General features: G+C 43.5%; 1 protein-coding gene across 1 annotated transcript in view; it reads left to right on the top strand.

Moving 5' to 3' along the window:
• pld1b (phospholipase D1b) overlaps positions 1 to 13230 on the top strand; it is a 65899-nt gene that overhangs the window by 17130 nt on the left and 35539 nt on the right. Inside the window, exons 2-10 of the mRNA XM_084325757.1 lie at positions 4018 to 4185; positions 6193 to 6353; positions 7310 to 7452; positions 8725 to 8836; positions 9590 to 9655; positions 10939 to 10997; positions 11429 to 11521; positions 11672 to 11824; positions 12544 to 12693. Coding sequence (XP_084181883.1) covers positions 4050 to 4185; positions 6193 to 6353; positions 7310 to 7452; positions 8725 to 8836; positions 9590 to 9655; positions 10939 to 10997; positions 11429 to 11521; positions 11672 to 11824; positions 12544 to 12693 — 1073 coding nt within the window. The 5' untranslated portion in view covers positions 4018 to 4049. The remainder of the gene's footprint in view (positions 1 to 4017; positions 4186 to 6192; positions 6354 to 7309; positions 7453 to 8724; positions 8837 to 9589; positions 9656 to 10938; positions 10998 to 11428; positions 11522 to 11671; positions 11825 to 12543; positions 12694 to 13230) is intronic.

Raw genomic sequence — 13230 nt, 5'->3', positions numbered from 1 at the left:
TAACCCTTTCACAACCAAACTACAGAAGGTTAACCCTTTCACTACCACACTACAGACTTTGGTAGTGTGGCAGACTGGCAGTGAAAGGGTTAACCTTTTGTGTATATATATATATATATATATATATATATATATATATATATATATATATATATATATATATATATATATATATATATATATATATATATATATATATATATATATATATTTAATGATCTTTTCCCCCTTTCTTTTTCCGTTTTTCTCCCCTCCCAATGTTAGTCGTTATGCCAATTCCCAATCCCCTTCCTGGTCGTTGTGCACTCTACCCCCTACCGTTGGTCTGGGAGGGCGGAGACTATCGCATGCTTCCTTCGACACATGTGTAGTTGTGTACCCAGCCCACCACTTCTTTTCACCTGGCAACGCGGACTCTCACTGAGAGAGTGTAACGTGTGGAAGGTCACACTACCTCCCTCCAGATCCTTCCCTCGCCGTGCAGGCGCCCCGACCGAACTGTAGGAGTCTCTGTTTTACAATGACCCGGACCCACCCACCGGCTCCCCTCCCACTGACTCTGCAAATCGAGCCAGTATGACGGCCGACCAAGCCGGAGGCAACGCTGACAGCCGGATTTGATAATAATTTTATTCTGCACCTTTCTAAAAGCTCTGTAGTTGTATTATTATTATATTTTTTTTTAATGATTACTCTACATGTTATCTATTGCACCTTCAAAATAATACATATACAGAGTTCTCCTGAGTAAAGAGGTGATGGACAGCGACGATCTTGATTTACAGTATGGGGTCAAAATGAGTGTACACTGAGGACATGTTAGACGGCGTCTAAAAGGTTAGACTTGGCGGGGCGCTGGAGGAGGGAGGAGTCATTGTGCTGTTTGCTCAGAAGACAACTTTCCAGAAAGGGCAGCCGGACCTGCTTCGGCTTGTGACATCATGCAGCGATTTCACAACACCCGTTGCCATGGTGACCAGCCTTTCTCAAAACAGGAGCCATGGGGATTTTTCTTTTACGCTTTCATAAGCTGTCAAACATGTAGACACACTGCATGCAAACACAGATGTATTTACTTGGACTCATACACATATATACACCCACACCACACGCTTGCATTATAAACCCACAGGGGCCCCAGTTATATCTATGGTTTTGGGTCAGTTTTGGGTGTTTTGGGCACATGCCAATCCCCTCTCTCTCTCTTGTTCTCTCACTATAGAACTGATGCAGTCGTTGACCTGCTTTCTGAGTCTTTAAACCCACACATTCACACACTCCGCATATTGACTAATCTGACTAAAATACCTCCATTTCCTGTTCTCTTTCAACCACCCTCAGCTGCTAATCCTGTTGTTTGGATTGGTGTCTGATCCTATCTGGATCTGCAATGAGAGCGAGAGAGAGAGAGAGAGAGGGAGAGAGATTGATGGCTGGATGAATGAGAGGACGAGAGGAAGAGGTAGTTGGAAAGATGGACAGTGGGAGAGAAAGCATAAGAGAGGAGAGATGAGAGAGAGGGAGAGGGGCTTGGAGGATTTCATCCCCCACAGATAAGGTAGGTTTTGGCAACATTGACTCGTCCCCCCATGCATGCATCCTGTGGTTCTTCTCTGAATTAATTCAGTCTGGTTCCTTTAGAGGGTTACAGCTGTGGTGAGGACAGTCGCTCATGACAACAAGAGGAGTCTGATCTATAGGACTGGTTTGAGGATTTTGAACATCGGCTGTATTTCAGCTTGGTAGGAAATGAATGATCTGGGATTGTTGTCAGTGGATTTGGGGGCGAGGCCACCTGGCCTAACTGGATCCTAAGTAACCTGTGTCTAACGCAGTGGTTCTCAAACTTTTTCATACCGTGAACCAATTTTATTTAGGAAAAAAATTTTGGGGACCCCACACTTAATGTATCGCGTAATTTCAACGTGAAATTAAGGAATATCAAAATCAACGCACACGTTGTTGAACTTGATCATGCATATTTATTAGAAAATTGTATTAGTGCTCTATGTTATCAATACACATTTATAAAACGAGGCATATCTAGCCAGAATATGTTGCCAGAACATTATTATTTTGCAAGAACATTATTTTATTTTTACATGCCAATGCGCATGTCACCTACCCGCGACCCAAATTTGGGTCGCGACCCACAGTTTGAGAACCACTGGTTAGACTCAAACCTATATAGATTTGATCTTTTGGTTCGGGATGTTGGGTCGGGCTTCCAAATGCTGGATGCTGTGAGGAGTAATGGAGTGTAGAAGGGAAGCAGGGCTGGATGCTGCGAGGAGTTTGATTGATTGATTGATTGAAAACTTTATTAACCGATTGCAGAATGGGTACAATACAGTACAGCTCAATACACACAATTGTTAAGGGGATGCAGACCAGAGAGAGACTTTCGTCTTGTTTACATCAGGGTCCCCCATTTTCAATTCATCAGGACATATATGACATACATGACATACAGATATACAGTACTGCTACATCTATACATTTATGACATACCAGATTTGCAAATACAGTACTGTTTGTGATACAAAAAGAGTCCAGAAAAGAGTATATACATTTGACGTAAAAACTGTACATTGGGGTAGGTGGGGTGGGTGGGGGCTGTACATTGGAGGTGGTTGGGTGGGGGGGGTTGGGCAGGAGGGGTGGGGGGGGGGGGGGACACTGTACAACTGTACAAGCAAAACTGTACATTGGAATATTGACAACCATACTTGGTCATTTACTGTACATTGGAGGGGGTTGGGTTAGGACATTTACATGGGTCAGTTTCGAATAGCAGTCTCCCGTAGGTGTTCTTTGAGAGTGTTTTTGAAAGTGGGTAGTGATTCACATTCCTTTACAGCTTTGGGTAGGGCGTTCCACATTGATGTGGCATAATTGCGAAACATGTTTAGTCCCTTGTTTGAGCCGAATCTGGGTTTAACATGATTTGTGGAGCTCCCTCTGGTGTTGTGATCGTGGTATTCACTGACCTTTGGGAAGTATTTTGACATGTACATGGGTACCTTGGTCGTGTAGTGTATCTTGTAGACCAGGCCCATTGCAAGTTTCTGTACTCTGTCGTCTACTCTAAGCCATCCTAGGTTGTCAAAGTGGGCAGGGGTGAGGTGGGTTCTAGGAGTAAGGTCACGCAGTAGTCTGACCAGTTTGTTTTGAGATGTTTGTAATTTTGTAATGGAGTGTAGAAGGGAAGCAGGGCTGGATGCTGCGAGGAGTAATGGAGTGTAGAAGGGAAGCAGGGCTTATGACTGAAGGGGGAGATGGAGGTGTGTGTGCCCCCCCCCCCTTTCTTGATCCTCCAATCACAACTGTTGCTTCTCTTGGACAAACTGTGTCAGAGGTCCACTTGAGTGTTTCAATGTCCCAAGGTCCACTTGAGTGTTTCAATGTCCCAAGGTCTACTTGAGTGTTTCAAGTTTCAGAGGTCAACTTGAGTGTTTCAAGGTCCAGAGGTCAACTTGAGTGTTTCAAGGTCCAGAGGTCAACTTGAGTGTTTCAAGTTTCAGAGGTCAACTTGAGTGTTTCAAGGTCCAGAGGTCAACTTGAGTGTTTCAAGTTTCAGAGGTCAACTTGAGTGTTTCAAGTTTCAGAGGTCAACTTGAGTGTTTCAAGTTTCAGAGGTCAACTTGAGTGTTTCAAGTTTCAGAGGTCAACTTGAGTGTTTCAAGTTTCAGAGGTCAACTTGAGTGTTTCAAGTTTCAGAGGTCAACTTGAGTGTTTCAAGGTCCAGAGGTCCACTTGAGTACGTCCAATCACAAGCCTTCTTCTCGAAACATTCTGTTGGGTTAAAAAAACTAATAAAAATCCTCACTTCCCTAATCCATACACTGACAAGCTGACGGGTACACGTTGACTCTGCACTGCACTGTACTTTACCTACCCCAGTGCAACCTTTGTGTTCTTTTTGGCACATGGAACAGTCACTCATCGTCTCGAAGGCTTTCAAAAACCCAATTTCTACAAAGTCTGACCTTCCTTCTTTCTTACCTTTACCTCCAGGTGAGCCCTGGGCTCCATGCTGAGTGCTAGCCATGCTGCGCTCCGAACCCACCACCAGCACCCTGCAGCTGGTCGCCACGGACATGAGCGAGATCATGGAGAAGCTCGACACCCGCGAGCTGGACCTGGAGGATGGAGACTATGACACCACCGACACCAACACATCAGGTGAGGCATCATTCGCACCGTTTGATTGGGGACAGCTTTTCCAAGAGGGGACAAACATTTAGATTTGTGGGGTCGTGGTTAAGGTCAGAGCACCAAGCACTCTACTCATCGGACCTCATGATCGAAAGTGTAAGTAACTATCTTCGTAAGTAGTTCATACGAAGAACACATTTTCGAAAGTCCTCCTCTGGATGCCTGAACGCGTGAAACGGTGTTCGTAAAATGGCCAAAATCTTCTCGGCTGAATGAAGAACGTCACTCATTCTTAAACTGAAAATGCGTTCTAGTATACCTGAATTTGCATACAGAAACTCCCCACCAGATGGGCGCCCTCTTGGCGCACCGCATAGTGCCTCGCACACCCACACGGCCGCCCCGGGTTCGCCTCCCGCTCCCGGTGACATTTGTCGCATGTCTTCCCCGCCTCTTCTCCCGTTCATCCTCTCCTCCTCTGTCGGTCATGTCTGACCATGAAAAGCAATAAATGCAAAAAAATATTTTTTTAATTTCTTTTCTTTAAACTCCCCGCCAGCTCCTTATACGGATATAAGGGAGGGGCTAAGCATTGCACTTCGCTTGTGTTGACCCCTGTGAGGACCGTGTGCACAGGATCGAGTCCACAGGCAACACAAAAGCAATTTGCGACTGATCAAAATGAGATTAGATTAGATTCAAATGTATTGTCATTATACAGCACAAGTACAATACAATGAAAATAAGTTTGGCATCTAACCAGAGTCCAAATGTAACAGTAATGTGTAATGCACAGGTGATTACACTGGGCATAAAATATCTAAATACTACTGAGTAATAGTGCACAGACTTGGCTGACAGGAGGAGCATGTTCAGTGCTAGGCTCACACTACCTAAATGCAGCACTGAACGGCACAGGAAGTCCTTCATTCCTACAGCCATCAGACTATACAATGCATCACTGTGCCTCACTGCATCACTGAGCACAGAGTGACAGTTACCATCTTACTCTTACTTTTGAAACAGCACTGTGCAATATTAACCTACTGTAGACCTCAGTATATTTTTACTGTATTTATTTACTGTATATTTTATTCCATTTTTATTCTATTTTATTCTATTCTTATCTTAGGCAATTTGATTTGTTGTGTTATTCTTATTTGTGACTTGTTCTGTCTAAATGTTTAATGTTGAGCGATTTGCAGTGTCAAATTTCCCTCGGGATAATAAAAGTATTTATATTATATTCTATTCTACTCATCAGATGCATCATGCATTTACAGAGTTGTAGTATTAATATGTACAGTGATACAGGTATAAAGACCCTATAGTAGTAAGTCATACTGTTGAAACATGACATCTTAGTGTGACATCTTATTTAGTAGTGTCAATACGGGTACAAGGCCACCCAGAAAAAGTGGCATGGGACGAGTTAACAGGTGAGGTGTCAGGAGAGGAGCGCACAGCAGCTGAAATGTGAAATGTGAAATCAGAGTCCAAAAAAAGATCTTCTACGCTCGACTTTGGAACAAGTGTGCGCTTGTAAATGTTCTCAATGTAGGCCACCTCCTGCTCCGTCTGGGGGTTGGTGAGTGTGGTCATGAACCAGGGGGGCAGCGCATATCTGCAATCTCCTAATAAAACAAGTCATTCGAATAATGAAAGCCTACTGTTGCTGGAACCATTCATTACGCACATATACAGTACATAGCCATTAGCCATGCATCCCCAGCATCTCCTTGCTCAAGGTGCACACCCATAGATCTGTTCTGTAAGATGTAAGAGTTATGTACACCTCCTGGGAAGCGTGAGACCACGTAGAGCGGGTGGTTCTGGGTGTCGCAGTTGATTTGATGGAGTGGTATTGCTTTATGTTGAGATATGGGTTGGTGTGTGTGTGTGTGTGTGTGTGTGTTTTTATCTGCTTTGCCATGGTGTTTATCTATAAATATTATCTGCTCATGTGCGCTATCTAATCTATGGGTGTGTGTGTGTGTGTGTGTGTGTGTGTGTGTGTGTGTGTGTGTCTTCCAGAGGGGCATTTGTCCTTTACGACGGTCTACAACACCGTGGGCTTTAAGGAGGCGTTGGGCAAAGTCTTCCTCAACTCTCCCATCACCGTTAATATCCTGGAGGTGGAGCGCTTCACCGTGCAGGACCGCTTCAACACCACCGCCCAGAGGAGCGTCAACAAGGTGCACAGAGTCCCACTGATACTGGAGTTTTGGGGGCGATACGGATATTTGGCGGCACAAAATTTAAATAACAATATATCTGCCTAGCTATGAGGTGGAAGCAACCTGAGAAACTCACACTGATTAATTGGTCTCTGACACTACTGGATGTCATTTGTATGGAAATCTCTACTGCACGTGTAATGGACCTGTCTCAAAACCCTGCCCTCTTTTCTTGATCCTCCAATCACAGCTGTCGCTTACCTCTGACTTCCTCGTACAAACAAAGTTTGTACGAGGAAGTCCGAGGTAAGCGACAGCTGTGATTGGAGGATCAAGAAAAGGGGCAGGGTTTGACAGGCCAGCATTGAGCTGTGGGTCGCAGCGGCCGATAAAGTAAAGGCCACTATCTAGAAGCGGAGCGGGGTTGAGGTGTTGGTCCTGGGGGGTCCGGGGGTCCTGGGAGGGGGGGGAAGAGTGGGGGGGGGGGGAAGAGTGGGGGAGGAAATGTCTTTTGTGGTGTCTTTTGTGGTGTCTGTAATAGTACAAGTTGGTTTTTATGTTCTGTATTTATTATTTGTATTATTGCTAATGTCTTTATTGTTGCTATTATTATTGTTGTGGTACTGTGTGGTCTTGTAATTATTATTATTACTGTATTGTGTTGCCTTGTTTTATGTTTAAAATGGAAAAATCTAAAATATTTGATAATAAAAAAACAATATATCTGCCAATATTCACGCACATTTTTAGAAAGGATCCCTCAAAATTGGCTATCAAACCTATGTACTGGATACAGTATATTTTACAGTTTGACAAAGTATTTCAGCTGTAAACTTAGCTGGAAATAATTCTTATAAATAGTAACCATAAACTGTTTAGTAATAAGTAAAAGAGGCCAACTTAATAACTCTCTCTCTCTCTCTCTCTCTCTCTCTCTCTCTCTCTCTCTCTCTGCGCAACGTTCGTACCTTCAGTCACAGCCAGCGGTGTTTAAGATACAGCTGAAACACGGGGAGTATACCTGGACGGTGAAGAGGAAAGAGAAGCACTTCATGGAACTCCACAGAGAGCTCAGGACGTACAAGACCTTCATGAGAATACCGCTGCCCTCACGCAGGTACATAACACACACACACAAAGACACAGGGTGGAAGGCTCTGGCAGGATGGATTCGAGGCCTGCAGGCGGCACACGTGGCCCGACTTACCAGACCCATGGAACGTATGCAAGCTAGCAATCCATCAGGTTTGAAAGCGGCATATTGAGGAATAAACAAATGGCTTACGGGTGGAAATGTTCGTCAATAAAGTAAATTTGAGGGTCGGCTGGGTAGCGCAGTGGACTAAGCAGTCGCCTACCACCGCAGAGACTCTGGGATCTAATCAGCGGTACCTCCGGCTTGGTCAATCGTCCCTACTAACACAATTTGCAGTGTTAGCGGGTGGGAAGCCGTGGGGTATGTGTGTCCTGGTCGTTGTAAACTGAGGTGGTCAAGAAGGGGACGAGCATCACAAATCAACCTCTCCATGCTCTGTCTCAGCGGTTTTCACTGTTGCCTTCTGGCCGCCGTTATGACGTTCCACCAAGTAGGACCAACCGTTACGCCAAATCCTTTGTACCCTCGGCTATCAGACTTTTAAACACAGACGGTAGTAATTTTATGTAGCCTTCTACACTTAGTTGTCTGTTTTTTACTTTTACTTTTACTGGATTGTGTATTGCATGGAATGTTGTTGTTGCCGTGCTGTCGTTGAGATGTTTTGTTTTGTTGTTTGTTGTTTTTGTTACTCGTGAAGCTACAAATATGAATTGCCCCATGCGGGATCAAAAAAGTTGTCTGAATCTGAATCTGACTCCTACTGGTCGGTCGGGGCGCCTGTTCACCAGGGAGGGGATCTGGGGGAAATAGCGTGAACCTCTGCACGCGTTACGTTCCCCCAGTGAAACTCCTCGCTGTCGGGTGAAAAGAAGCGGCTGGCGACTCCACATGTATCGGAGGAGGCATGTGGTAGTTATACACCCTCCCCAGGCCGACAGTGGGGCAATGAGCGCAACGACCAGGAAGGGAATTGGCATAACGACTAAATTGGGATGGGTGAAAAATACAGAAAACCCAAAAAGAAATAGAATAAATAATATTTTTTTTATTAGCCGTGGTGGTGTCTTGTCTCACGATGAATTCCTGGAGCTGTGATTACATTAAAGTACAAGAAAAATACGACACATACTGTACAAACAAAGCTCACACATGCCAGCTATTCTAAACTTCAATAAAAGCCCTTGTCTGACTGCATTCAATATTCTTTCATGAAAAAAGTTAGATTTGAGATGCTAGCTAACTTCTGTCATTCTAAAGTGGTGGCCTACAACACACTTCTGTCCTCTCCAGTCACACAATTAGAAGACAGAGCATGAGGAGGAATGAGGCGAGCGCCATGCCCAGCCTGCCCCGAAGTGGAGGAGACGATCTGGTCCGAGGGGAGCAGGTCTCCAGCAGGAAGGTACATACGCTGTTCACCCAACCCACCTGTCATTTACCCACCTAGAATATGGCCAATAAAGGCAGGCCATTACCACCAGACAACATACATGAAATTTAGCTGTAGAACATTTTTCGTGTCAGTACTACAGACTAGAAATAGCAATGCTGGCGGATAGATAATTCCAGTTTCCAAAAGTCTGGATCACAGGATTCATTACCTCAAAACGATGCACTGCATACTATCGAGTTGATGGCTTTCTGTTGGCACCCACCCACGCATACTATTTCTTAAATGTCACCATAGGATTGAAGAAACCAGAAATACCTGCTCAGTGTTGCTGTTTCCAATCTGTAATACTGACACTTACACATTTCCCCACAAGGCTATACTAAATTATATACATGTTGTTTCTTGGGGTTGCCTTCCTTTTTAAAGGGGAATTCCAGCCATATTAAACATGCACATAATTACGTTCTTCCTGCCCCACTGCAATTGAGTCCGTATTCTGTAACACGTGCCACTCTCTCTTAAAGCTAGAAATCCTTGAGATTTCCTAGAGAACCCTCCGATTGGTGATGTAACTCTCTCTGACGTCTAGTATTAGGAGAGAGTGGTGCGTGTTCACAAACACTGATTGAACTGTCCTGGGGCACAGGAAGAACATTATGTGAAGTCTTAAAATAGGCATCCCCCTTTTTAAGACCATACATGAGTCAGTTGTTGTTCCTGGTACCGTAGTTAATGCGTTTCTGATGTGAATGTGCATTGCAGAAACAACTGGAGGATTACTTAAACAAGCTGCTGAAGATATCGCTATACAGAAACTACCACGCTACGGTAAGATCTGGTGGTGAGGAGCATGATGGCAATTATAATGCTGACAGTAGAAATAGTTGTGGTGATGATGATAATAATATTAATAATACATGTTATTTGTGTAGCAGCACCTTGTAGCCCAAAGTGCTTCACAGCAGTAGATATAGACATAGGCATAACATTTGCATAATATTGGCATAATTATAGATGGGCATGAAATGAGCGGAGATGTTATTAAAATCTAAAATTGTAATAGATTTCTGTCAATACAATCTATAAGAAAGATTTTGATAGATTTCTGTGTTAAAATGTCCAACCCCAAGACAGGTTCCTGCACAGGTCCCGCCCACCTCCAGGGTCTGAGGCCCCGCCCACCTCCAGGGTATGAGGCCCCGCCCACACCCAGGGTCTGAAGCCCCACTTGTGTTGGGAATCGTGCAAAATAAAAGCAATGCATAAAGTGCAGACATACAGTAGAATGAGTATAAAAATAGACGGAATAAGAGCAGTGCAATAAAACGGACATAAATTTGTATAGAAAAGAGTAAAATAGTTCAATAGTGCAGTGCAATAAAATAGTCCTCATCTACAGTACAACAATCGCAGTCTGGATGCAACGAGTCCAAGCAGTAGAGTGTATTAAAAGGCTACGATGAAGAGGTAGGTTTTTAGCTTACTTTTGAAAATATTTTGAGATATATAGCCTCCCTAATGTCCATAGGTAAGGTGTTTCATAGTTTTGGTGCATAATTCACAAAGGCTGCGTTTTTCTTTTGGCTATGGTTGGGAACCATCAATAAACCAGTAGTAGATGATTTCCATCATAATGTTCTAGGCGGCACATAGTTGACACACAAGAATTGTCAATGTAACTCCGTCCTGTTCCTTTTAGTGCTTTGTATATAAGGAGGAGGACCTTGAAATCGATTCTAAATGTTACCTGGAATGATGATATATATAATATTATTCAGTATTATTGTTTTATCGTCTTATCAGTTTTATCTTTTTGATATCCTGAATTGTGCTACACGGTTTAAAATGAAATAGCCTAATGAAAAAGCAACTTACAGTATAGGTTACATTTCTTACATCTCTATTTGAGAATGTCAAAATGAATGTCGATACTATATATCAGTTCCCATTATTCTGCGTGAAATGAACACATGAAATGGATGATCCAACATCGATATTTTTCAATTATGCTGTACATCCACACTGAATAAATTCCTTGTGGTTATCGTGGTATTTCTTCTTTCTCCTAGCAGGGACATAATGACTCTGTCTCTCTGTTCCGTGTCCCTCAGATGGAGTTCATTGATGTCAGTCAGCTGTCCTTCATCCACGACTTGGGACCTAAAGGCTTGTAAGAATGTCACACTCTTAAGAAGTCATCATGGTCATAAAGTAGCACCTGCAAACCCTCATAGCTGTTTAGTGTTTACTCATTCTGCCTGTTTTCCTCTCTCTCTCTCTCTCTCTCTCTCTCTCTCTCTCTCCTCCTTTCCTCTTCTCTCTGTGTGTGTCTCTCCTCCCTTCTTCTTCTGTCTGTGTGTCTCTCTCTCTCCTCCGTTCCCTTCTCTCCTCTGTCTCTCCTCTGTCTCTCCTCTGTTCCTCTTCTCTGTCTCTCTCCATGTTTCTCTCTTCTCTGCATCTCTGTGTCTTTCTCTCTTATCTCTCTCCGTTCCTCTTCTCTCTCTCTCTATCTTTTTCTCTCTTTATCTCTATTTCTATACCTCTATCTCTCTATGTCTCTATTTCTATCTCTCTATCTTGCTCTGTGTCTCTCTCTCTCAGGGAGGGGATGGTATTGAAACGGTCAGGTGGTCACAGGATTCCAGGACTGAACTGCTGCGGTCACAGCAAGATGTGCTACCGCTGGTCCAAACGGTCAGTTCACAGACGGACCACAAGAGGAGATAATAATGCACTCATCGCCTCTGTTTCACAAGAGACAGGTTTCATTGTGTGCGTGTGTGTGTGTGTGTGCGTGTGTGCGTGTGTGTGTGTGTGTGTGTGTGTGCGTGTGTGTGCGTGCAGCTGGCTGGTGATGAAGGACTCGTTCCTGTTGTATATGAAGACAGACTCTGGGGCCATCTCCTTCGTGATGTTGGTGGACAAAGCGTTCAACGTCGAGATGGACTCCAAAAAGACAGAGACCACACACGGGGTGCGCATCGACAGCCTCAGCAGGTCAGTGTGGCTTCTGGTCGGACCACAAGTCTATTTGGACCACGTGAAGAAGATGAAGGTCGTTCATTAGTTGTTTACTTCTCCAAGTACTTCTTCTACATTCTACTTTTACTAAGTTTAAGTTTAAGTTTATTTGGATCCCCATTAGCCACAGCAGTGCTGGGGCTATTCTTCCTGGGGTCCATAACACATAAAATACAGTTACAGACTTATACACTCACAACATTTACATGTCATACAGACAATTAAAACAACAATAAAAACCCTTATACACTCATAACATTTACATGTCATACAGACAATTAAAACAACAACTACTACTGGACTCAAACAGGAAATGTATATACCGTGATCAGAATTCTGAAGAATAGGAGGCTGGCAACGACCAGGAAGGGAATTGGCATAATGACTATAAATTGGGATGGGTGAAAAATACAGAAAGCCCAAAAATATTTTTTTAAGAATTCTGAATAATAAATAATAATGTGTCTCTCTCTCTCTGCGTCTGTCTCTCTCTCTGTCTCTGTATCTCCCTGTCTGTATGTCTCTGTCTCTCTCTCTCTCTCTCTCTCTGTCTCTCCCTGTCTGTCTGTCTGTCTGTCTGTCTCTCTCTCTCTGTATCTGTCTGTATGTCTCTGTCTCTCTCTCTCTCTCTCTCTCTCTCTCTGTCTCTCTCTCTCTCTCTCTCTCTCTCTCTCTCTCTCTCTCTCTGTCTCCAGGTCTCTGGTGCTGAAGTGTAGCAGCTTCAGACAGGCGCGCTGGTGGGGTCAGTCCATTATGGACTTCGTCGAGAAACACGGCTCTGCCTTCCGTGTCGACCACCGCTTCGGCTCCTTCGCCCGACAGGAAGAAAACATTCCTGCCAAATGGTAACCACGGCAACCCCCGGTGACCCGCCGATCGGCACTTTGTCCAGTCGGGGGCTTTGACGTTGATGTTGGAAGCACTTTGAAATAGTTAGAATTAAGAGTAAGGAATGGAATGGATTTCACGTAAAGGGATTATGGTAATCTGATTATAAAACATTGCTAACTGTCATTATATAAATACAGATTACAGATGGATGTTTTCAGAAGAAAAAAACTGGTAATTACATATTGGATTACAATACGATTATGGATATATGATTTTACGTCATTTGAAATAATGGTTAGTTACGGTTGTAATTGATGGAATTGCGAGCCTTGGATTAAAAAAAGAGTATGAATTGTTTTGCTTTGGATTATTATCCATATTATTCCATGGATAATGGAGGTAACAGTAATCCAAAAGTAATCAGATTATATTACTGAATCTGTGTAATCCAATGGATTATATCACCGATTACAATTTTGAGCAGGCAATAAATATCCATCCTAGATTACATTCATGGGAAAGTAACCTCCCCAGCTCTGTTCATGCAGTAC

Source organism: Notolepis coatsorum (genome assembly GCF_963971535.1).
Source record: "Notolepis coatsorum genome assembly, chromosome: 12".
Classification (NCBI taxonomy): Eukaryota; Metazoa; Chordata; class Actinopteri; order Aulopiformes; family Paralepididae; genus Notolepis; species Notolepis coatsorum.
Note: the sequence above shows the minus strand (reverse complement) of the source record. Positions and strands in the feature narration are given on the sequence as shown.